General features: G+C 38.8%; 1 protein-coding gene across 1 annotated transcript in view; it reads left to right on the top strand.

Annotated features, from left to right (window-relative positions):
• Window positions 1–4,925: 4,925 nt before the first annotated feature.
• Window positions 4,926–26,254, top strand: part of LOC150079072 (breast cancer anti-estrogen resistance protein 1-like) — a 195,545-nt gene continuing 174,216 nt past the window's right edge. Inside the window, exon 1 of the mRNA XM_090382654.1 lies at window positions 4,926–5,441. Within this exon, the coding sequence (XP_090238780.1) occupies window positions 5,376–5,441 (66 nt within the window). The 5' untranslated portion in view covers window positions 4,926–5,375. The remainder of the gene's footprint in view (window positions 5,442–26,254) is intronic.

The raw sequence follows: 26,254 nt of genomic DNA on the forward strand, positions 1-26,254 counted from the left end.
CTTTATCCTTGGCTGAAGTGACAACAGAACCATCTGGTTTGGACAGAGGTGCGAGCAGAGATGGGCAAAAGTTGCGGCCAATAGCTTTGGCAAGAGACCAGAATGCTCGGCTACCATTAGGGCAAGAAGCAAGTTTTCTACTCTTAGCCTGTTCAAACTCTAGTTTGCACTGATTAATAACTGCTTTACAATTGTTGCGAGCTTTGGTGTAGGCAGAAAATGAAACTGAAGAATTAGAAACAAGCCAATTACGATATGCAACATTCTTCTCTTGGACAGCCTTAGCACATTTATTGGAAAACCAAGGTTTAGATAAAGGACGGGATTTTAAAGTGGAGTGTGGGATAAAGGATTCCATTCCTGCAAGAATAATTTCACTGACACGATGTGAGCAAACGTTGACATCTGAAGTTTTGAAACAGTAATCAGACCAAGGAAAAGAAGAAAAGAAGTCTCGCAGGTCATCCCATTTTGCATTCTTGTAATGCCAAACAATACGAGGTTGGGAATAGCCATGAGATAAAGGTTCCATTGGAGAAGAGACAATCACCAAGTTGTGATCTGAAGTGCCTAAAGGACCTCTCACTTCGACCTTGTACTTAGAAGGGTTGTTTGTGAGAAAAAGATCAAGCGTATTGGCTGTATGATTAGGATTGTCCAGTATTCTTGTAGGTAAATGAACAATCTGTGCTTGGTCATTAGTAATTGCAAAAGCCTCAGCATCTCGACCTGCTGGGTCGGTGTGACTAGAAAACGGAAGCCAGCTGGAGTTGTGAACATTAAAATCACCAAGGAAAATTACCTCACTGTTGGGAAAGTTGGACTGGAGAAAGTCAAGTTGCAAAGAGAGGAAGTCAAAGAGCTCCAAGTGATTAGTGGAGTTGAGAGAACGGTAGAGACAACAGATGAATTTGACACAATGAGGTAGAGAGATTTTAAGCCAGAGAAGATCAAAGAGAGGAGATTCCAAATTGCCAAGTCTCTGACAGGGAATATCAGAACGGACATATGCACAAGTACCACGTTTGAGGCGAAAGGAATGATACAGCAAATAATTTGGACATCTGAGATGAGCAGTAGTTGAATCAACCGATAACTGAGATTCAGTCAGAAAAAGTACATGGGGTTTGGAAGACTGCAAGTGGAAATGGACATCGTTGAGATTAGAATTGAGACCGCGTATATTTTTGAAATGAATTAGGAAGTCCTTGGGAGGTTTAGATGCAGATAAGCTTGCTCTATTATTTTGACAATTCATGGTGTATTCAATAGTAAGAAAAAGTGAGTGGGACATGCTGTATGAAGTAATGAAATTTTTGAATATGGCGTACAAGTGGTAAGAATATACCCAGATCCTTGACATAACGTGGCCTCGACAATACTCCCCGCATACACACTACTCGGACTCCGTCCAGTCACTATCTGGCAGAATAGAGGTAGCAAGATTATACACTAGCTGATCCGGAAGCCTCCTAGAGAGTTACCAGTAGGGTCGGTCTGGTGTACTAACTAGCGGCCGGCCTGCGAACACCGTTTTAGAGCTGTACCCTCGAAATGTAAGGAATATTGGTTGCCATGATATTCATCATAACCTCAAAAATCATCAATCATACTGCATGATGGAAGAGATAGGGAAGGGTTAGGGAAGGGTTGGCCGGACCTTAGCTCTAGAGACTAAACATGGGTTCCACCACTTCAAGCCTCCAATAAGCAAAGTGGTGGTATTTCACCGGTTGATGAGAGTCATCTACCACCTAGTACTGCCTGGTAACATAGAGGGGCGGCATTCCTCCATGTGGTGTGGGCACCACACCTCGACCCCTGCTTACGTTGGTTCACACCTGGGTGGTCACCCACCATGTACTTGTGCATGGAGGTTATACCCAGGATTACTAATAGTCCCACCATCGTGAAGGTGCAAGCAGAGGATTTGGCTGTCATAGACCGTCCGGACTTCTCCGAAATTGGGTCCACTTGACTTGAGTGTCACCCGAATATCAGTTCCATCAGCGTTTTAGACTCCCAGGTAGCAAGTACAGCTTGTCTGGCATATCTGAGAGAATGTCTGTGACAACCTCAGTCTAGTTCTGCCTTAAATTTATTTAAGCTATCAACTTCCACAACAACAGATGGAAGTCTGTTCCTGCAAGCAACTTCCCGTTCGCTGAAGGCAAATTTCCACACGTCTTTGCTCAATTCCAATCATGCCCCCTCAGGTTCTTAGTCTGAGCAAGCAGAAATATTCCGTCAGCATTGAGCCTGCTCAAACCATTCAAGGCTTTATACACCTCAATCCGATCGCCTCGCAGATGACTAGTCTCCAGATGCTGCAACTTGCAAAATTTAAGCCTTTCTTCAACGCACCCCTTTGTTCTTCTCACCAATCTTGTTGCCCTTCTCTGTACTCGTTCTAGCAACTCTACAAATGAGGCCCCCAGACCTGTATACAGTACTCAAGGTGTGGCCTGACCATTGCCTTATACAAAGGGATAATCACCTCCTTGTCTCTGCTAGCAAAATTCCTATATATCATTAGCAAAACTCCATGACCTGCTCTGGCAGCCTGTCTGCGCTTCTGAGAGAACTTCATATCTGACTGCACAATTATCCCCAGGTCTTTTTCATTTTCCACCTCCCTGAGTGTAGTACCACAGAGTTGGTACTTTTCTCTTGGGTTACTTTTTTTATGAACTGCTACCTATATGCAGTTTTATGCATTTGTCAACGTTAAACTTCAGTTGCCACTTCTCAGCCCATTTTCCTAACTTTTTTAGATTCTTTTGCAGTAGCATACTGTCTTTACTGTGATTAACAATCCTGCCAACCTTTATATCATCTGCAAACACTTGGACATTAAGCCTGATATACTGTACTTTCATCGATATCATTGATAAATACACAAAACAACAATGGGCCCAGCACCGAACCCTGGAGGACTTCGCTAATAACATTAGTCCACGTAGAGCAGTGTCTATTTATTACCACTCTCTGCCGTCTCCAACTCAACCATCCCTTTATCATTGCAAAATGTAAGGTAATCACCCCCATATGAGTCTAATGTCTATGGAATTTGACATTTTTAATTTGTGTGATGTTAGCTGTGCCAATTTTTATATTTTTTTCTAGTAAAAAATTATTAATAGTATTGGATTTATTTAAATGACTTTAAATAGAAAGTATTTTAATATATTTTTGATATTTCATGCACTTTTGTCATGTCAGTATGAAATGTATTTTCTGTTTTAATATACGTTTCCATTTCAGTACAATCGCATACTCGCCATGCAACATCATGAAAGTATTTTAAGTCCAGTATTACTTTAATTATATTATATAAAATAGAGTAATGGAAATGAATCCCTTTCATCAACCTTCTATATGCGGGGTTAGGGGGGGGGGTAAAAATATCGGGTTTAAATCCTCACGCCGACAAGGACGAACTAGGGACTGTATGTGTGTTATGTTTGTAAAAAAAAAAAAATAAATAAAGAAAAGAAAAAAAAGTTCTTGGGCGGATTTGCATGTTATGGGGGCTTAAAAAAAAACCAAAAAAAAAAAAAAAAAAACCCGAAATACTGTTCTTCACCGGCTGTGAATGAGTTAATGCGTCTGAGGAGAGGGTCGCGTGCAGTTTTCATTCTGGAAGTTCAGGCTTTTTGTACAAATAAAGAGGAAAACCAATAGACAAAATACACTGTGCTTTAGTCGTTTTGCTCAATCAATAAAAAAAAAAGGGAAAGAAAAGAAAACTTTAATCGGGACGAAACTGCAAATTCTGGCCTATCAAAAACATATTAGAATTCTTTCGCGGCTGTACTGAAACAGCAGCCCCCTCCTCCAGATTTTCTTCTCCCACTCCTAAATAACACACCTACGGTACAGTAGTTTAGTCACTTGATAACTCGTTCCCTCTACCTAACTGAGCTTCGACTGAAGTGGCCCTTAGAAATTTCTTCAGTGAACGGCAGATTTAAACCCCGCTTCTCTATATGAGTGCCAATTAGTGAAACAAATATCTGTTCATAAATATTATAATTAAATAGTTTTCTTACAACAGGACAAATCAAAATTGGTTTCATTTCACTATTCTTTAATTGGATTACTTTGCATGAAGCATGGGACTACATTTAAGATTCACTATTGAACAGGTTAGCGCCTTTGCACCATGTTTTGTTCTTAGTGAACTGTCCAAGTCGATAATTGGCATCGCTTTATGTACTATTCTTTAATGTAGAAAAATAATTATATAGAAATATATATTTATAATTATATCAAATATAATAGACTTTATTTTATATATTATATTATATATAATTATAAATAAATAAATAAATATTTACATATAATGGAACCCCAAATCCAACTTTCACCCGGGCTAACCCCAGATACCCTCGCATGTACGACTCTGCTAGCAATGCGTCCGAAATTTGTTTGAATTAAAAATAATAATTTGTCAGTTGGTCGGTATTTAAGTTAACACTTAAATATTATTTCTGAACATATCCTGACTGCAAAGACGTTTTTAGTGAAATATGCGAATAACGTAAAGCATATATTAGTGTAAATTACATTCTACTTTGAATAGCTCAGAAATTAAAGGAACGTTTAATTCATTGACAGATTGTTTATGCGTCACCACACCTTCATTATATGGTCTCCTTTAATCATGCTTATTCTACCGCACAATCATTGGTATCCTAGGTCTTCCTGATAACGAGCAATATGTATATTGACAATAATGTGCCATGTAAACCGTGTTCCTGTTAGCGCACTTGAATTATAACCCAAAAATTGGCCTGAATGACGCCACATGTTACGTCATGAAAAAAACAGCCAATCAACAAAATATTACCTTATTCGTGGACTGCAGGCACGTACTACAAACGATCCATTCATGTGTAGCTCTCAGTGGTTTTCTACTTGGTTTGTGCTCATAAATACAGGATTGTGTGAGGCGATATGTCCGTTCTGGGTTTACAGGTAACAGTTGAGGAATTCTTACGTGTTGTTTTAATTTTAACTAGAAAAGAAGAGCAAGTTCCGTAAATGATTGCTGTACAAATAGCTTCTCTTTCTTGTTCCTTAAGTGCGAACAAAGTCCGTCGTATCGAAACCCAGCTAACGCTTTAGTTATTGTGCGAAGTTGCATCTGAAACTTCCGTCATGCTGGAGGATAGGAAAGGGGGGGGAAGTCTTATTAATGCGAAAACCTTCATTTTCCCGACTGTAAGGTGTTTCCCCCTGTTCGCAGTGACTGGCTTGCTAGCACGCTCGTAATTGTTGTCCAGGCATGTTAGCCAACAGGTGTCCATTCGAACATACGTAGTGAGGAATTAAACACTAGCCGTCCTTGCTTTTGATGTTTTCTGCTAGCCATGAAGGCCGTGGACGCTGCTCTTACCTCTGTTTATACATTGCCACGAACCAAGAAATCACAAAAGGTAGTGTGAATTACTGTATTTGTTTTTTTAGTCACCCAATTTTTTGAAGTATTGCTTCTCAACAATATTTTATTCAATAACTTTATTTTCTATTAATTCATTTAATTGTCTTTTACATGCAATCAATATGAGCTTAAAACAATGTTTGCAGACGTGTTATTTGTATTGGACTAGATTACAGTAACATTTAACGGCATTGGTTTTAATTAATTACAAATCTATAAATAAAGGGGGAGAGTACAGTTAGGGGAATTTTAAGAACTCGCTTAAAATTCTTCTCCTGCTTGATATTCGTGCATGAAATAAAAGGAAAGTAATGTAGTGTTTAGGCAGTTTACTAGGTTCTCATAGTAATAGTGGTTAAATTCCAATGATTGATCAAGAAAAATGTTTTGTCGTCATGCCTAATTAGAACTATCATATTTGAAATATGGCGCAACCATTTAATTATGGGGAATGGAGAGAACTACTTTCTCTTGTTGCCAACTTAAATTCTTTAGTAGAGCCATTTTTTTTTTTTTTTTTTTTTTTTTTAATTTAAGCTACTAAAGTAACCCCATATTTTTGATATTACAAACGGCAATCGTCGCGAAAGCCATGTTCATTAAACTATCTGATTTGCATGCAATTAATATTTATTTAAAGAAAACTCACTCGGGTTGCAATTACATTATATCATCCAAATCTGATATTAATAAACAAAAAATGTATTTTAGTTTGAGGGGATCTAGGATTTGTTTGCTTTATTTGATTGTAAGAGCCAGTGCATGACAAATTTTATAATCAATTCACTTTTAATCAAATCTGTTTTTTTACCTGTACTTCTCATCCTTCCATTTTAAATCCTTTACCGAAAATAATTAATAAAAAATATATTATTAAATAAAGATCAGGGCTGGCGCTATGGGTGCTCAAGTATGCACTTGCCACAGGCGCCGCGCCAGCGCCTGTGGCAAGTGAAAATTATTTTACATTTAGCATTCAGTATCAAATTTTTACTTTCTCTCTACCCCAAATACAAAATATCTTTTCTTATTGTACTGTTATGATTTCGCTATCTACAATTAGAAGAACTCTTTATTATGTACAGAAGGCACATTGCTGTATATAAACTTCCCTTCACGGCTACAAGCCAGGGGTTACAATAGGCTTACCAGATCTAGAATTCAAAGAATAGGAAAAAAACTAGGGCATTTTGAAAATTATTTTTATTATTAAAACATTACATTACATATTTATTAGTATTAGTATTAGTAACGGCCGTATGGTGCAAGAAAGCCTATGGCTTATGCTGCACCAGCCAAAAAAAAAAAAAAAAAAATCCGAACAAAACAATGATATAAACAAAAATTAAATAAATAATAATAATTAATAAATAAATAAAAATAATAAAATGAAATAAAAAATAAATAAAAAGGAAATTAATCCTATCATCCTATGCGCTTCCCTTACCCGAAAGTACTATCCAGATGACCTTTGAATTTCCCCAAACTGTCGGCCTCTACCACCCATGAAGGCAACTTATTCCAGTAATTTATAACTCGCTGGCTAAAATAAAACTTCCTGCAGTCCAATCTAAACATTTCCCCCCGTAACTTGAATTTATGTCCCCTAGTTCTAGCATCATTTATAATCTTGAAAATTTCGTCCTCATTCATTTTACTGATGCCTCTCAGAGCCTTAAACACCTCAATCAAATCTCCTCTAAGGTGTCTAGTTTCCAAACTCTGCAACCCACATATTCGAAGTCTTTCTTCATAAGGACGCCCTTTTGCCGATCTCACCAGGCGAGTTACCCTTCTTTGCACCCTTTCAAGAAGCTCGATGTCTTTCTTTAGGTGCGGTCTCCATACTTGAACACAGTATTCCAAGTGTGGTCTAACATAAGCCTTATATAATGGGATTATCACGTCCCTATCTCTACTTGCAAAAGTTCGATAGATCATCGATAGGACACCATGGGCCTTCCTTGCAACCTGTTTACAATGCTCAGAGAATTTCATGTCTGACCGTATCGTAACACCCAAGTCCCTTTCCTCCAGTACTGGGTTTAGTTGAACTCCACCAAGTGAATAAGTTATTTTGGGATTACTGTTTCCCAGGTGTAATACCTTACACTTTGTTGGATTAAAGCACAGCTGCCATTTTTCTGACCATTCCTGAAGTCTATCTAGGTCTCTCTGAAGAAGCTCAGCTTGACAGTGATCATTAACTACTCTACCAATTTTAACATCATCTGCAAATTTAGACATCACGCCCTCTATCCCTTCATCAATGTCGTTTATGAAAATTAAAAACAACAGTGGTCCTAATACTGATCCTTGGGGAACCCCACTTCTTACATCAACCCAATCTGAGGAATAGCCATTTATCACAACACTCTGCCTCCTGCCCTGAAGCCATCCTTCTATCCATCTAAGGATTTTCCCAGTGATTCCAACCTGTTCTAGCTTATAAAGCAACCGCTCATGTGGGACTGAGTCAAAAGCTTTGCTGAAATCTAAATAAACAATGTCGAAATTATTCCCTAAATCCAGCTCGTGAGTGACCCTTTCGAAATAGTGAACCAGATTTGTTAAACATGATTTTCCCTTTACAAAACCATGCTGAGTATCCTTGAGAATTTCAATTCGATCCAAATGATCCTGAATTCCACCCTTGATCATTGCCTCCATGATTTTCCCTACTACTGAAGTCAGACTGACAGGTCGATAATTTCCCACTTCACTTTTAGAGCCACCCTTATGTATGGGAGATACATTTGCACTTTTCCAATCCAAGGGAATCTCCCCAGAGTCTAGTGATGCTCGCATAACCAGCCTCAGTGGTTCAATGCACTCGCTTGCCGGCTCTCTCAAGATTATAGGGTATATTCCATCAACTCCAGGAGCCTTACTGGTCTGTAGGCTTGAAAGTTTTTTCGTTAAATAATCTTGCGAAATTTCAATATCATTAATTACATATTTTTTAACTTCGCTCCCACAATTTCCCATTGCCACAAAAGGCTTTTCATTTGTAAATATCGATGCAAAATAACTGTTGAGTTCATCTGCAACGGCAGCTGGTGTATTTATTACTATCCCCTTTCCCTTACGTAAAGGTCCGATCTGGTTTGTCCTGCTCTTCTTGGCATTTATATATGTGAAGAATTCTTTATCCCCCCTCTTTGCTCTGTTTGCTAGTGATTTCTCATAAACTGCCTTTGCCTGTCGAACCTTTTCTGTGGCTCTATTACACATCACCTTGTAGCTGTTATAGGCTTCAGTACTTTTTATTGCTCTGTAACCTTTCCATGCCACCTTTTTCTGCTCAAGTAATGTGGCAACTTCACTATTCATCCAACTTGGAACCCTTCTCGTGGAGTATTTTTTTAATGGTATATACGCATTCAAGGCATCTGTGATTAATGTTTTAAAAGCGTACCACAGTTCAATTGTATTCATTCTCTGCGCGATATCTACCCAGTTAATAGAGGCCATGTAGTACCTTAAGGCATCATAGTTTCCTTTTCTGAAATTAAAACCCATTCCTTTGCCTTTTACTTCTGCTACCTCTCTCGTCATCATCCACCGTAGAACTCCATGATCACTTCCTGCTACTGGTTCCTCTACTGTCAGCCCTGTTATGTCATCTGATTCATGTGTGATGATGAGGTCTAGGATATTCTTTTCTCTAGTACTTTCCCTGACATGTTGATACAAATAACAGTCATCTAGTTGATTTAAAAATTTTGTTCCCCATGTCGAGTTTCCTTCCCATTTACTCCAATCAATTAGAGGCAAATTAAAATCACCCATAATAAGACATTGACGCTTACTTGCCCATTCCATTTGCATGTAGAGGCTTTTGTCATAGTCTTCACAATCACCTGGTCTATAGATTACTCCTACTCGCATTGTACCTTTGTTTCCAACTATCTCACACCATACAGACTCTATACTAGCATGTGAAATGTCTGAATCCGGGAAAGCTATCGTCGCACTCAGGCTGCTTCTGATAAGAAGCATTACCCCACCACCCCTTCTATCCACTCTATCCTTCCTAAATACATTATACAAGCCGTACTGAAACTCATCATCCCCAATTTCCGGGTGGCACCACGTCTCTGTAAGCCCTATTATGTCCGCGTTACTTGTTTTAACCAGCAGTTCGAATTCGCTCATTTTATTGACGACACTTCTAACGTTACTGTATAAACAATTAAGATTTACTGTTCTTGTATATTTAACAATCCTAACACAACCCTTGAAGTTTTTTAGGCTCTCTTCCCTGATATTAGCTACCCGCTCACGTGAAACGTCTTTGCCCCCAGAACATCTAGATAATACGTCGAGTTGGGGTAACAGATAAGAACTCTTAAGGTATGTGCAAGAGTTACATTGACCAATATTATCAGATAAACGCGTGTCAGTATTACCCACATCCCCCCTAACTAGCAGTTTCCCTGAGCCTTTAAGGTATCCTCAATAATACTGGCAAAAACTTTTGCACCACCTTTGTTTAAGTGTATCCCGTCTCTACAAAACAAATTCCTTCTACCTACAAGTGTGGGCCATGCTGATAGAAATTTACCCCCTAAAGCTTTGCAGATTCCTTCAAGTCTTGAGTTAATCCACAAGGCTCTTAACATATACTCCCTCCTATCGTGTCTGGGCAGAATTGCAGACACATAGACATTATGGCCTAGCTCGCGACATTTCCTCAGCATGGTCCTGTATTTTTCCAACAAATCGTCAGATCGTGTACGTTTAATATTATTTGTTCCCACATGAATAATAATATTTTCTTTACCCCCTTTAAAATCTGACAGTCTGTTGGTGACATCATCAATAGTTGCTCCCGGCAGACATACCCTGGTTCTGCTCCACCTATCTTTATTACAAAAAATATTCCCCGTTTCCCTGACAATGGAGTCTCCTAATAAAACAATGTCCTTTTTAACCAGGGTAGTTTGCACTTGGTTTTTCTGTTTTGAGGCTCGAATCGGGTGTGCATCACTTGGTAGATTGCTGGAGTTTTGAGTCCCTGACGAGCTCCCAGAAGCATTATTTTCGAGGGCAAGCACTCGTTTTTTCAGGGATTCAAATTGTTCCATCAGTGCACCAAATTGTAATTTAAGATCGGTGCACTCCTTACATCGATCACAAAGAAAAGAATCCCCAGGTGAGGTAGGATTAGTCACCAGGTCGACCTTGGAAAACATTCCACAGGTTCCACAACGGATTAAATCATGACTCACCCGTAAATCGCCATCTGCTATTTCCGTGTGAGTCACGATACCCTGTGACGTGTTTAAGGCAGATCTCGTAACTACCATTATAAAATTAAATAAATATCAATGAAAGTAACTTTAAAAAATTATATCTATAATATTATTAAAATCAAACAGTTACAGGAAAACCTATAACAAAATAATCCAACAATATCTAAATAAATCAAATATTTAAAAGCACTATCCAAAAGTAAACCACTTAACTGAGGAGCCCTGTCTAAGCGCGTCCGCTCACCTCGAATGCCAACAAATTATCGTTACTGCCAATCATTTTCAGTAAGTTTGGATTACAAAGTAATTATAATGTTTTACAATCCATTTTCAAATTATAAATAACCAATAAAATTCTTACTATTTATAATATTTGTTTCCATTTTATTTCTAATGTTACTCCACTGGTAGCTAATTAATGAAAATACATGCTCTAAGTTCCCATTGTGGGTAAAAATAAAGTGTGTATTGAACAATTTTTATAAGCTCGGAACATACCTCAGAACTCTTGCATTTATTAAAATATTCAGTCTACGGCTAACAAGTTTTCCCAATTATCTTTCTTTTTCTCAGAAACAAATTCCTTAAAATTCATAAATTAGTCAAATCTACAATCATAGCTTTTCAATTAGACAAATGACTATGATACAGTCCACTAGTGTAATATTGGGATAATACGGTCCGCTTAATGCAAGCAGCCCATTGTTTTTATTTATTCTGTTGACCGAAGGTGCAACGCACAGAATATTTAATGAATATTCATTTTAAGATAGGACATGTCCTCGGAAACGAGGACGTCTGGTGACCCCTAAAACTATACCACAGCGATGGGTACAGTAAATCATAATCCCGATTTACCTAATCCCGTCATAATAATGACGTTAAGTGCGGAAATACGTGCTGGTGTGCTATTAGTCATTTAATTTCATTTCAATAAAAATTCTAGTAATCACCCTTTTAATGCTGAGTGTAGGCGTTGATTATTCAATCAATATTTACTTAAAATTCATGATTATTCAATCAAAAGTGTAGGCTTAAAATTTAATTACAGCAAACATTCACACCTCACCCTCTTGCATTTAGGGACAATTATTTAAGAAAGAAATATAGTTAGGGAAGGGCGTTACATGGTTGTTTTCCATTAAGATTATTACTGTAATTAATACTACGTGAAATTAATAATAGTTTAGTAAGCTAATCGTCTAAACCACTATATATTTAACGTGACGTTTCAGGCATCTTACCGATACCCATCATCACAACATGATGTTGGGAGGAGGAGCAGAAAATAGTCCAGACATGCGGAGGAGCAGCCCACATACAACCTCATCCAGACCCCCAGAACTAGCCCTCACACAACCCCTAAAATCTGTTTTTTTTAGTGAAATTTAAAAAAAATATTTACTTAAAATTCATGAATACATTTTAAAAAACACAAACTTTATATTTTCAGTTGGGAAAATATGTTGTTCGTTAAGCACTATTAATTCCTTTAATCAACAAAATTAATTTGTTGATTAATTTGTTGACTAAGCACTAATGTGAAATTAGTAATATTTACTTAAAATTCATGAATACTTTAAAAAAAAAAACACGCACTTTATATTTTCAGTTGGTAAAATACAAAAAAAAATTATTTTGTTAATTCATCATCATCAGCCATTTTCAATCCACTGCAGGATTAAGGCCTCTCCAGCAACTTTCCAGTTCCTAATGTTTTGAGCACTTGCCATCCACTTACTATCCAAAAACTCATGAATTTCATCTATCCATCTGCTCCGCCTTTGTCTTCCAGGTTTTCTTCTAGCTCCTCTTGGGTACCATTCTGTTATTTTCTTTGTCCATCTGTCATCATGTCTTCGAGCTATGTGTCCTGCCCAAGACCATTTTAGTTCTTTAGTTTTGATAAGAATGTCCTTTACTTGAATTTGCTGCCTAATCCATGTGTTTCTCTTCTTATCTAACAGTCTGATTCCCAATATAATTCGTTCCGTTCTTCCCTGTGTAGTTCTCAGCTTCTCTTCCATTCTTTTGGTGAGGGCCCAAGTTTCACTTGCATAAGTCATGGTGGGGAGTATACATTGGTTCATTATTTTACGTTTCAGACAAACTGGGATATTGCTCTTCAGTATGTGACTATATTTCCTGAATGCTATCCATCCAAAATTTATTCTTCTCTTGACTTCCAGCCATTTATCATTATTACAGCTAATAATTTGTCCCAGACATGACTCCACCTTTTCAATTACTGCTCCTTCAAACCTTATTTCCCTTTCCGTGGCATACTTGTTCATCATTACTTTTGTTTTAGCCATATTCATCTTTAGTCCAAAATCCTTACTAACTGTGTATAACTGATTAAGATTTTCCTCTAATTCTTTGGAATCGTGGCTTATAACCACAATGTCATCTGCAAATCGTAAATGGTTTAGGTACCCTCCGTTCACATTGACTCCTTTCTGTGACCAGTCTAATCTTCTGAAAGCTTCCTCAAGGGCAGCAGTAAACAGCTTCGGAGATATTGTGTCTCCTTGTCGAACTCCTTTCTCGATTTTAAATTTGCTACTGTCTTTGTCTAGTCTAATAAAGGAAGTAGCATTCTCATATTTTCTTCAAAATCATAATATATGGGGTATCTATGCCTTGTCTTTCCAGTGCCCGAAACATTGCCTTATGCTGTATGGAGTCAAATGCCTTTTCATAATCCACAAATGCCAGACATAATGGCGTTTTATATTCATTCGCTTTCTCCATTAGCTGTGATATTACGTGAAGGTGATCCATAGTGGAGAATCCTGTCCGAAAGCCAGCTTGCTCTTTCGGTTGATTCTCATCAAGTATTCTTTCTAATCTTTTAGTAATGACCCTTGTGAACAACTTGTAGATGTGCGATAACAAGCTAATTGGTCTATAATTTCCAATTTCTGATTTATCTCCTTTCTTATGCAGCAAAACTATGATTGCGTTATTCCACTGCTTAGGCGTCACACCTTTTCTAATGCTCTTTGTGAAAAGCCTTGCCAGTTTTTGTGTTTTGTCTCTTCCTCCCAATTTTAACAACTCTACAGTAACTTCATCTTCTCCCGGGGCTTTCCGATTCTTCATTTTCTTCAATGCATGTTCTACCTCATCAGGAAGAATATCGGGTATGTCGTATGTGTTGCTACTTTGCAATCCATCTTCCCCACTGCTGGTATCATTCCCTCGCTCCTTGTATAATTCTCTATAGTAGTCTTCTGCTATTTGAATTATGCCTTCTCTGCTGTTTATAAGTACACCATCGCTATTCTTCAGTTTCAGTATCATTTGTCTTTCTGTATTACTGCTCATGGCTGCTGATTTAAATCTTTTGTTTTCCCTTAATGCTTGTTCTACTTTTCTTGTGTTAAATCTTATGTCCTCTCTGAGTCTCTTTCTAATGGCTTTGCATAACTCAGTATACTCAATTTTCTCCCTGTCAGTGTTTTTTTTTTCTTGCTCTTCATTTGTCGTCTTCGGTTCATCATGACAAGTGTTTCTTGACTAATTTTTTCTTCTTTGGATTTCTTTTTCCCTATAGGTTTCTTGGGCTTTATCACTTTCAGAAAGTTGTAATATTCCTCGTCGATATCTTGGTCCTGAGCAGTCTGCAGAAGCTTAAACTTGTTTTTAAGTTCCAGTACATACTGCTTTTTCTCCTCCTCTGTTATATCAAAGACCTTTTGTATTATTTACTCGAGTCAGTTTTTTCCTTTCCTTTCTTTTCCTACATCTATATCAAGTGTACATCTTACCATTCTGTGATCACTTCCAACATTTACATTATTCAGGACGGTAACATCATTCACAATATATCTTCTGTTAGTGAGGATGAAGTCGATTTCATTAGTTGTTAATCCATTTGGACTCTTCCATGTCCACTTTCTGTTCACCCTTTTCTTGAAAAAAATTTCATTACTGACAGTCCTTGAGATTCTGCAAATTCCACAAGTCTTTCACCTCTTTCATTTCTTTCACGAATTCCAAAATTTCCTATAGTTCCTCTTTCTGCGCTGTTTTGCCTTTTTCCAACCTTAGCATTGAAGTTCCCCATAATAGTAGTGTAGTGGGTTTTCTGCTCATCTAGAAGACTCAATTTCGGTGTACATTTCTTCAACCTCTTGATCATCATGGCTCGATGTTGGTGCATAAATCATTATAATCTTTAGCTTGTACCTCTTAGAAATCTTGAGTATTAGCCTTGACACCCTTGGTGATGTATTTTTGAATTCCAAAATGTTGTTTTTAAAATCTTTATGGACCAGAAACTTCACTGTTTCCATTGTTGTACAGCAGATTTCCACTTGATAAACTTATAAGTGATTCATTTCTTCTTGTTTCAGCCAAACCGATGATATTCCAATTCACATTTTCTAATTCCTTTTCCAGCTCTAATATCCTGTCTTCATTAGGCACTATTAAAAATAATTGTGAATCAAATTACATTCTGATACTCCATTTTCATGGTTAATGAATGACGTATTAGCCCAGTGGTTAGGACATTCACCCACGCGGACCTCCGTTTGAATTCCACCACAAAAAAGAAAATTGTTTTTATGAAAAAATTCTCTGGCTTCATCCGGTAGCTAAATTAAATTAAATTTAATCAAATAAAAGTCGTCCGTGCAAAAGATCATGAGAAATAAAATCGGTTCAAACTGTCATGTGACGCTAAACAAGTGGCGCCCATAACGGTGGTAACAAGTAAAATCTGTTAAAATCACCATCCTTGCGCCGTTACAAAGTAATGACGTAATCGTTTGTTTCATAGCAAACGATAGCGCCGGCCCTGATAAAGATAAATCAGACACTTGGTTTGGTGTCCTGCTTGGACCTAATGCTTCTGATGAAAAAGGATTTTTTTTGTCAAATTCTTCTAAATTTTCTAGCCTGCCCCCCCTTAAAAGACCCACTTTGGCTTCAAAGCTACAGAACGATGATATACCGTATTAAGTTAGTCTGTTTCTTGGAAGCTATTAATTATAACCTGTTGACTATTCATTTTTTAAGATAACGATGTTAAAAAAATCGCATTTTCCGAAATGACATCAATGTAGTTGTCGATGTCATGTGATTAGTTGGGCGCCTCCGTAGCCAGGTGGGAAGGAGCAGCAGTGCGTAGCACCCGCTTCTTGATTAGATCGGGGTTCGAGCCCGTCACCACCAAATACGGATGATGCGGAAAGGTCACCGCATATCCCGGAACAATATGGCCTTAGTTGCTAATGCTCCTAAAAAAACAAAAAAAAAAAAAAATTGATTAGTTAATGTAAGTGAACTATTATTCAAAGCTTGGTCTTGGGCCTGGCTTCTGGTAATTTGTGCTGTTTTTTTTTTTTTTTTTTTTTCCCTCCTCAAAATCATTTGGGCATGACGAAAGTGTTTTTTGGAGGAAAAAAAAAAAAACTTAATTATTATTGTTGTTGCTCTTATATTATTTCTCCGATTGGGGGTTTCACCCCGTAATGGGTACTGCTACCAAGTACACAGGGTGGTTATTATGGCAGGTGTTATTGTTGGTCGAGGAACTCTGACTATCCTACAGGCGTTCAGGATCGCGACTTTCTGGAGTTACTTGTAGATGTTTTTTGGGAGGTCTATTGCGATTGGTTGTTAGTATGTTCTTTGGCACCATACCGTTGGCTCACACGATGATCGGAATTGTCGTTACTTGTTGCATATGCCACATTTCTTGATCTCCTGTCATAGGTTGGTGTACTTCCTGATCTTTTCCTTATGAGTTTTCTGGATTTTGCCAGTGTTGGGGCATCACTATGTCAATCAGATAGGTAGCCTTTTTCTCCTTGTCGACAAGGGTTATGTCCGGTCTGTTGTTCTGGATTGTCTTGTCCGTTATTATGGCGCAGTCACAGTACAGCTTGTGGGTTGGAGTCTCTAGTACTGCCTGGGTTTTGTACTTGTAGTACGGTACACTTTCTTTTATCAACTTGTATTTCCTCGCTAGCGTCTGATGTATTATTCTGGCTACCTGGTCGTGCCTATCAATGTACTGTCTGGGTAATCACCTTGCATCCTGCAGTGATGTGTTGGATCGTTTCCGAGGCCAGGTGGAATAGTTTACATGTGTCATCTGACACTCCGGGCTCCTTGGCGATGTATTTTTTAATAGTTTCTGGTGTTGATTATCTGGTCTTGGATGGCAATGCATAAATCCTTCAGTCTCGGTGAAGAGCGTCCCGCCCGTAGTCCTTCAATTGGACCCATTTTATCTATGTGTTCTTGATGGTGTCGTTGTAGTGTCTGTCATGCAGTGCCTACTTGGCAGACACTATCAAGATCACATAGTGTCTGCCATGGAGTGCCTACTTTGCACATCATTCTAGTTTCGTTTGTTCCGTCTGGGCGAGAGGGGTATCCTCGCTTAGTTTTGACTTGGCGCATTATGGCCTTAGTTGCCAATGCGCCATTAAAAACCAAACAAACTCGCTTAGTTCGAGTAGAATATGCCGCTTGTCTATTTTCCTTGAGGCCTGATAGTGCTGATTTGTTTTTCTGGAAGTAATCCTTCAGGTTAGCTATCACTGTTTTCTATTTCTCGATGAGGACTATTCGGCCCTGTCCTCCCTCTTTGCGAGCTATTGTCAGTCTCTCTCCACGGCTGATTTTGGTTGGTGTTGGCGACTCTTGGTTATTATTTTCCTTCTCGTATCTTCCAGCTCTGTGTTAGTCAAATCCATGATCGCGAAGGAGTATACAGTATTAGCTCTGCGGCTGCATAGATGTTTATGGCTTTAACTGTGTTCCCTCCTATCAGGTTTGCTTTGAGTAGACTTCCGAGTCTCTGATGGTATTTTTAAGGCAGGCAGGCAATGAATTCCTTGCGCTCTAACTGCAGAGCCTGCATCATCCCCAAGTATTTGTCGGTCTCTCCCTTTGTCATGGCTTCGATCTCTTTACCAGTCTGCATCTGATAGTTTTGGCTGACTAATTGCCCCTGTTGCATCTGTGGGTTTTGCATTTGTCTAGAGCTATACCAAATTCCATCCTCATATCATTGCCGAATTCTTTGGTGATCTGGAACAGGTACTGAAGTTGCTTCTCGGTTGCTGCGTAGAGCTTGATGCGATCCATGTACATCAGGTGGGGGGGGGGGGCTTTTTTCTTCATTCTTTGAAGTTATATCAACACTTGCTGCTGTTGAGCATAGTGGATAGAGGGGTCAGTGCTAGACAGAATCACAGTGAGCTCAGGGCATCTCCCTGAAAGTTTCCTCTCCTGATGGTGATCGGTCTGGTTGTGATGTTTTTGACCTTGATGGTGGTACTCCATTTCACCATGGTTGCATCTAGGAAGTTTGTCACCGTCGGATTGACTTTGTAGATTTTCAGTGTCTTTATTAGCCAATTATGACGCATGGAATTGAAGGCTTGGTGTAATCGATGTAGGTAGTCTAATGTATGTTCGTGTCTAACGGCACCAGGGGTTCCCCCATCTCCACGTTGCTTTCATTGTAGGTGTAACATTTCACTGTAAAGGCCAGAGATTTAAGTGTGTGGATTTTGTAAGTGTAGTGTTATGTATCGTTGTTCTTCTGGCCATTTACCCGGTAGACTCCTGCTGGAGCCCAACGTCGTCCACACTATACCTCGTGGACAACAGGCAAGCTACCCAGTAATTTTAAATTTTCACATTGCAGGTCCTGCAACCTAATGATGTAGGTAGTGTACAGGTTGTGGCACTTTTGTTTGCTCTGTAATTGTGGCAATCTAAGGTTAATTGCTCTTGCATCTTTTCTGCTGTTTGCCATTATGTTTTGGCTCACCTAGTGGGGTCTGCGAGGTAGCACAGTGGTATCGTCACCATATTCCCACACGGGGTGGAAAAGGCCCATGTTCGAATCCCGTCCGAGGACACGAGGAACTTTAGTGGGCTTTTTTTTTTCACTCCGTGGTGAGTTAGTCGGTCTCAGGCATAGATAGAAAAGTTTTTTTTTTTTTTTTTTTTCCTTTTCGTCCAGCAAACAGACAAATCGACCATAGAACATACGCTATTAACAGACATAAGACACACGTCACAGAAGATGAATTTAATTATTTGGGCGGTCTAAAAATAGTTTTTTTTTTTTTTGTTGGCTCCAAGTGGTCTGTATCTTCTTGGTTATGCAACTGGTGAGGATCTTGTACATCGTTGGGAAACAGTTTATTGGCCTGTATTTCTCCAGATTTCTCCTATCTTTGTCTTTAGCCTTCAGATATATGAAAAACGTTGAAATCGTCTGTGGGTGCCTTATCATTCGGTGTGAACTGCTCTGCTTCTTATACAGTAGTTTTGGATGTTATTTACTCCAATTGGCGATAGACTGGAATAGATAACATCTATTCCTCTCTATCGCCAGTTGGAGTTCCCGATCGACTGTTTTTCTTCTTCCCTCCAAATCTCCTCTCCCACCCTCTCATCTCTTGTATGTCCTTTGTTTTCTTCCGATCTAGTTCTATTCAAGGGATCGGCTCTTATGTCTTACTTCACTGCACCATATGTTGCCCCAGCGCTCCATGATCATTTGCTTGGGTGTATCCGTTTCCGTCTTTCTCATCTTCTCCAAGACTCCTGTAGAAGGTTTGGTTTTTGGTTTTCATCGAAGATTTGGTTTATTTTCCTCTGGAGCTCTTTGTATCGGTATAGTCTCTTGCGGTGTGTAAGGAGGTTTTGCTTCAGTGTGTCTAAGTACTCTTCTATTCTCTGATTTTTGGTCTCTTGTTTGCTGTGGTCGTTGTCTGTAATTCTTCTGCTGAAGTCTTCTTTCCCAAGCTGGAGGTCCCTTTTTTTTCTGTTCTTCGAAGTGCTTGCTCTTGTTTCTTTTCCATTAGTCTTCGTGGCTGCTATTGTAGCACAGTATATGGCTGTGCGGATCGCACCCCATGTTGCACGCGCCCTTGGTGGCGAGTTAATGTGGTACTATTTGCCGATTGAGGTGGTCTGTCTCTCCACAGGATTCTGTTGGGTCTTTGTGGGGTTCATTCCTTCAAATTTTTTTAGGGCTTCTTTCAGTCGTCTTCTATTCTGGATATCATGACCTCGTCTCTTTCCACTTCAGCTACTGTGCGTTATATTTCTTCTTGTCATTTCTCTTCTAGTTCCTTGTTGTCCATATTTTTTGTAGTTGATCGCTCATGTCTTGCTTGATTTTTCCAAGATTGCAGGAGCTATCAGGTTCTTTGTGACTATGGTCCTTCTCTGGTCCGTAATTCGCTGTTGTTCGGTAGCCTAAATATCATATCGGGGAATCGTTCCAACCACTTGGTTTGTAGTCTCGACCTGTACATTGTCATATCGGTCTCTAGCTTAATTATTTCGTATTTTGCTCGCATGATGAACGTATTCATTTCGATGCTCCGCTTCATGAGTTGGCGTTTTCTTCCTTCTTGTGTGGTCACTAGTGCAGTTATTCAGTAACCACTTCCAGTTGGTTGGGCTGGATGGTCTTGCACTTCTTTTGTTGTAGATATATGGGGAGCAGTGCCACTTACTCCACTGTCTTCATCGGTAGACTATCTCTGACTTTTTTGAACCTACCCCGCTGTCTAAAGTGGGTTGGAACACGAGTGACTTTATTCTGTGCCACCGTCGATCAGTATAATTATTATTTCACGTCGACATCGTCTATGGTGGTGGACCTGTTTAGTTTCGGTTTACATCCAATGGTAGTGTTAGTTCTTGGGAGTGACACCAGATGCCTACACTATCTGCCTCAGCCGTCACTTCGATCTTGCGGATGGTTGGTCCGCTGAACCGACTTTCGCGATATTAGTATTATTATTATCATCATTATTATTCTCTTCAAGTTAACTTTCCGCGAGTGAACTTTAAATGTAAGGTTGGTTTTATTTTAACTGACCTCAGAAGTGTACTTAAAGTTTAGTGGGAATGGTTATGTTATCTTTTGCTTTCCAGATATTGACTTCTTGCGCTTTGGCTAAGTTAAGATTTATCCATAAACAGTGATTTGTAAAAGTTCGTAGCGTCTGAAGTAACTGAAAGAACTTAACTTGAAAATATAGATAGTCCTCGTTTGTCGTTACGTTAATTCGTCGCAGATTGTTTATGTACACGGTCTGTGATAGCTCACATTGGGTCGTATTGCTGTTAAATCAGTTTGCTTTGCGTATTTATCGAAAATTTCTCCTATTTTCTTATAAATTGTATTGCAACATTAATGTTACTTTCAACCATAGAAATATTTCCAAGAATAATTTTTAAAAATCCAAAACTTCATTACTATCATTAATGAAGTTAATAAATATAAATTTTCTAATGAAGTGTATATGTGCCTGTAAAGCTAGAATTTGGGAAACACTTTTGACCGGTAAAAGTTTCCCATGGTTATCTTTGTGTTGGCTTTCTTTACCTTAGCCAAAGCTGTTAATGCAGTTGTTGGATAATTTAATCTCATTTCAACTGAGGCAATTTCCTGCTACAAAGAAAACTGAATAAAACAACCAAAAATCGGTTCTCATTTTTTAAGTAAAATGAGACCATAGTATTCGGACCTTGATGAAAGAAAGTAATGATTTTTATTTATAACCTTCATGTAAGTAATAGCTTGCATTTACATGAAGTAATACTAAAGACAAATTGCGATTCAAGAACATGAATTAGGAGGAAGAGCGATATGACTATGATGACTAGCAGGCTATATACGTATGAACTATACGTTTCCTAAGTTTCATAACAACAAAAATTATGGTTTAATAAAATATGGATAAAGTAAATTACGATTTGGAAATGTTACACAACTTTTATAATATAATTAATAATGCTGCACAATAATAAATTTTAAATTGCGCTTCTACATATTATGTTTAATGCATTTATTTGTGTCAATTCGCTACATGGAATCGTTTATTTACATTGTTACTTGTCATATCCCTCGAGTAGGTTTGACATTAGACGCTTGAATATTCGAATCAATGATTCTGTTAAATTTCAACTGACTACTTTTCTGTCTACTTTGTTGAATGGCGACTTATTTGGAAGTGACTAAAGGCACTCTTCTCTAATGACTCGACCGAGTTGTACCAATCAAAATCGTTTTGCGCATGTAGCAGTGAATGCGAACTAATGTCACGCATACCACGAACGGTACATAGGAAAAAAAGTAATTGTGTGCAAAATTATGCATCTCATTATTAGAAACTTTCAAGTATACAGTATTATTAAAATATTAATAAAGACTTTACTAATTTTAATCGTCTTCCTGTGAAAAAGCAACATGCATTACGGTACAGTAATATGTGAAATGCTTATCAACCAGCTGGTTGATAAGCACTACGTATAACTTTTTTTTTTATTTTTTTATTTTTTATATATAATATAGGAAATTGCTGACAACTTTACTACACCCTTAAAGCAAAGGACATTTATGCACAAAAGGTTTAGCGAACCTTCGTTTTTCACGTGTGTAACTTGGCTTACTTGAGTTCATTGCATATTATGTAGGTAGAAACACGATAGGCGTTAGTCTGGCGCCGTGTCAAGTACCACCTACAGTTGAGTTTTCCAATTCTGTACCAAATTTGGTATCTAGCCATGTCAGTGTAACTGCTTAAATATGAAGCGATTTTCGGAAAAAATAAATTTAATTTTAAATTGAATCTTTAAATTTTTTTTTTTGTGGTTATGTAATTTTAACTTAAAATTACATAACCACAACACAATATTAATACTAAATAATTTTAATAAGGCCAAATGGTTAAAGGAGGGAAGCGAATGTGTTCTGAATTATATGAAGATTCAGAAAATAGATGAGACACAGCATGGGTTTTTTAAGGGAAAGTCTTGCCTGACCAACTTGATTGGATACTACGACGTGATCGCAAAGAAACTGGATGCAAAAAAATAATTTTAATATTATGTACTGCACTTGGATTTTAGGAAAGCTTTTGATAGTGTTGCACTTGGAAGACTATTGTTCAAATTGGAGCAGTATGGCATTAAAGGCACGTTGCTGCTATGGATAAAGGGATGGTTCAGTGGGAGAAGACAGTTGTAATCAGTGGACTAATGTTATTAGTGGAGTCTCTCAGGGTTCGGCTTTGGGCCCATTGTTTTCTTTATTTATCGATAATATTGATGAGGGTATATCAGGCTTAATGTCCAAATTTGCGGACGATATGAAGTTTGGCAGGGTTGTTAATGACAACAGGATCTAGAAAAGTTGGGCTGATGGGCTGAGAGGTGCCAATTGAAGTTTAACATTGATAAATAAATGCAAAGTACTGCATATGGGTAGCAGTAATCCCAGAGTATCTAATATTAGTAATGGCCATGCGGTGCAAAGACGCCTAAAGCTTATGCTGCACCAGCCAAAATAAATAATAATAATACAATTAAATAAAATAAATAATATTAAGAGAAGAGGAAATAGACAACCTATGCATGGCCCTCCTCCCGTACGTAAAGTGTGTTTAGGGTCTAACGGCACCAGGGGTTTTCTATATCTCTGCGTAGTATACATTGTGGTGTGATACAGAACACTGTAGAGGTCAGAGGTTTAAGTGTATGGATATTGTGCTGTGTAATGTTTTGTACCGTTGTTCATCTGGCCTTTTAGCCGTTGGGCCCCTAATAGGACCCGCCGTTGCCCACACTATACCTCGTGGAGGCAGACCAGGCATACCAGTATCCCAAGTATACCTGGATACCAAGTATTCCTTGGTATCCAGGCATACCAAGATAGTTACTCTGGCAGGTTCTACCACCTAATTTACTGAGATTTCAGTGGCTAGGACCTAAAAAAGAAACGCTAGAAATTTGGTCATGCCGAAAGAGAAGTTATGCAGGGATAAGATATATAAGTTATGAGTTAAATTTTGAGTGTGCGGCTTGTGTAGTTTTGACAAGGGTCAAACGCTAGTCGTGAAATAGCTAGAGAGGGAAGGGAGACTGAAGACTAGAAATTTGGTCATGCCGAAAGAGAAGTTATGCAGGGATAAGATATATAAGTTATGAGTTGAATTTTGAGTCGCTATTCGTGAAATAGCTAGAGAGGGAAGGGAGACTGAAGACAGGGGGGGTGAGAGACAGAAGTATGGGGACAATAGAGAAGACGGCCCAGAGTATCGATGGTCAGTGGGACAGGCCCATGCCCCACCAGAAAAGGAAGGGGGATCGAGGGTCAGGAACGCTCTCCCTCCACCGCCGGGGGAAGGGAAGAAAAGACCACGCAAGGGAGCGTGGCTTGGAGAGCCAAGATGGCCAACAGCAGAGCTGTGCTGAGTCGTTCTTGTGGTAATCTCATCTAGGATTCAGGAAGTCACCCATTGGAGCATGGTTCCGTCCGGTATGATTCATGTCGGAGATATGTGGTTTGGTCACACTTGGGACCCGTGTCCTGTCCAGTTGTGACTTTACGATCGGTAATGTCCAAGTCAGGGATATACAGCTTAGTCACAGTTGGGATGCGTGTTTTCCCTCCAGTTGTCTCTTGGTGGTCGATGGATTCAGAGATGGTCGATACTTCGTGGTCACTTGATGGTAGTAGTATCTGCGAGGTTGTGGCTATATTGGGTCTACGTTGACGAGATACCGTCCATTAGTCTCTTGGTAGTCGGAGCTTGTGGTCGCATGTGGGTAGTGGTGGTGGTATCAGTAGGGTTGCAGCTATGTTGGATCCACTTGGTTGTAGTTGGCAATGTGTGAGAGGGTCATACGTCTTGCAAAGAGACTCTTAGCGTATTTGGAGATAACTCTGTATGATTCTTCGTTCTGTAGGAGGTACTGTTCCTGTTTTTTTTTTTGAATGAAGTGCAGTTGGGTTATAAGGAGGCCGCGAGGTCTTCGTAGAGCTCACATTCGTGCATCAAGTGGTCCGATGTTTCAGGGGAACCGCATGTGCACAGTGGATTATCTACTATTCCCAACATGGTCAGTTTGCTGCGGATTGCACAGTGTCCTGTGAGGAGGTAAGTGGTGTACTGGCTTGGGGAGAACCATGATAGATATTGTGGATATACTGCTTGGATATTTGGCAAGAATTTCCGTGTGATGTCTCCTTCTGTGGAGTCCGCCAGCGCTGTCGCCAGGTGGCTTGCAGTTAGCTTTGTCGCCGTGTTTTCTCGACAGAACAGTAATATCCCACCTCCCGTAGGTAAATTTCGCCAAACTCAGTCTCTACCACCCATGTAGGTAACTTATTCCAGTAATTTGTAACTCGCTGGCTAAAATAAAGCTTACTGCAATTCAGTCTAAACATCTCTCCCCATAACTTGAATTTATGGCTTTGTATTGTTCTAAAATAATTTATAACCTTAAATTTTAATCCTCATTAATTTGAATATTGCCTCTCAGAGCCTTAAATACCTCAATCAAGTCGCCTCTAAGGTGCCTAGTTTCCAAGCTTGTCAACCCACACATTCGAAGTTTTTCCTCATAAGGACGTCCTTTTGCCGAACTCACCAGGCGAGTTACCCGCCTCTGGACCCTTTTAAGAAGCTTGATGCTTTTTTTTTTTTTTTTTTTTTTTTTAGGTGCGGTCTCCACACTTGAACACAGTCCAAGTGTGGTCTAACAATAGCCTTATATAATGGGCTTGTGACGTCCTTATCTCTACTAGAAATTCACTATTAAAACCATAATGCCATCTCTTTAAAATAATTCTAGAGAATTATAGAATAATTTTTTTTTCCCCTTATACTCCTTTACAGTGATATATTTTTCTCTGAAGTACTGACGTTCTGATAACATTTATTATTATGTTTATTATCTTTTGTTTATAGTTTAATAAACTGAGCTGTTTACATTTTAACCACTACATTTTTAAAAACTAACTTTGTACGTCTGTAAGTGTGTCTGTAAATACGTTCTGTTGTCAGGGCCGTACTTAAACTTTTCGGGACCCGAGGCACTAAGATCTTGCGGGGAGCCCGTGAGGGTATGATGACCAGCCGCTCTGGCGGGTCATCACGCGGTGAGCGAATCGACTTCCATCGCTGTTTCTTGACCAGCGTCCGCTGCCCTCGAACAAGTAGCCTCATTTCACATGCTGAGTGAACACCATAAAGTTGCCCCCCCCCCCACTGGAATCGAATCCGGGCCGCCTGCACCGTCAGAACTGAGCTACGGGAAGTCCAACAATAATAAAATATAATACACAAATAAGTACGAAAAATTAGTGTAATTATTGATTACAAAAACAATATCAAAAATTGTGTTATAAAAATATAAAAACATTCACATCTTGTTTGTCAGAAATAAATAATACAGGTACATTATAAAATAGCAATGCAACAGCTAAATTATGAGTTCATACAATTTATTTCATAATTTTTTTTTTTTTTTTTTTTTTTTTTTTATGAAACCCCAAACACGAGAGGTATTAGAACCAGTGGTGGGATTCAGCACGGTTCGCACCGGTTCGGCAGAACCGATACCTAATTTTTTGAGTTCCTGATCACAAGTGCCATTTTGTTAAAATGGCACTTGTGATCAGGGTTCTCTCTAAGGTGGGTGGCTGCCCAGGCGCACACCTTACAATGTGGAAATCACAAATTTACATTCCTTACTTTTTTTTTAA

The sequence above is a fragment of the Mastigoproctus giganteus genome, chromosome 10 (genome assembly GCF_048544385.1).
Source record: "Mastigoproctus giganteus isolate SK-2022 chromosome 10, ASM4854438v1, whole genome shotgun sequence".
In the NCBI taxonomy this organism is placed as follows: Eukaryota; Metazoa; Arthropoda; class Arachnida; order Uropygi; family Thelyphonidae; genus Mastigoproctus; species Mastigoproctus giganteus.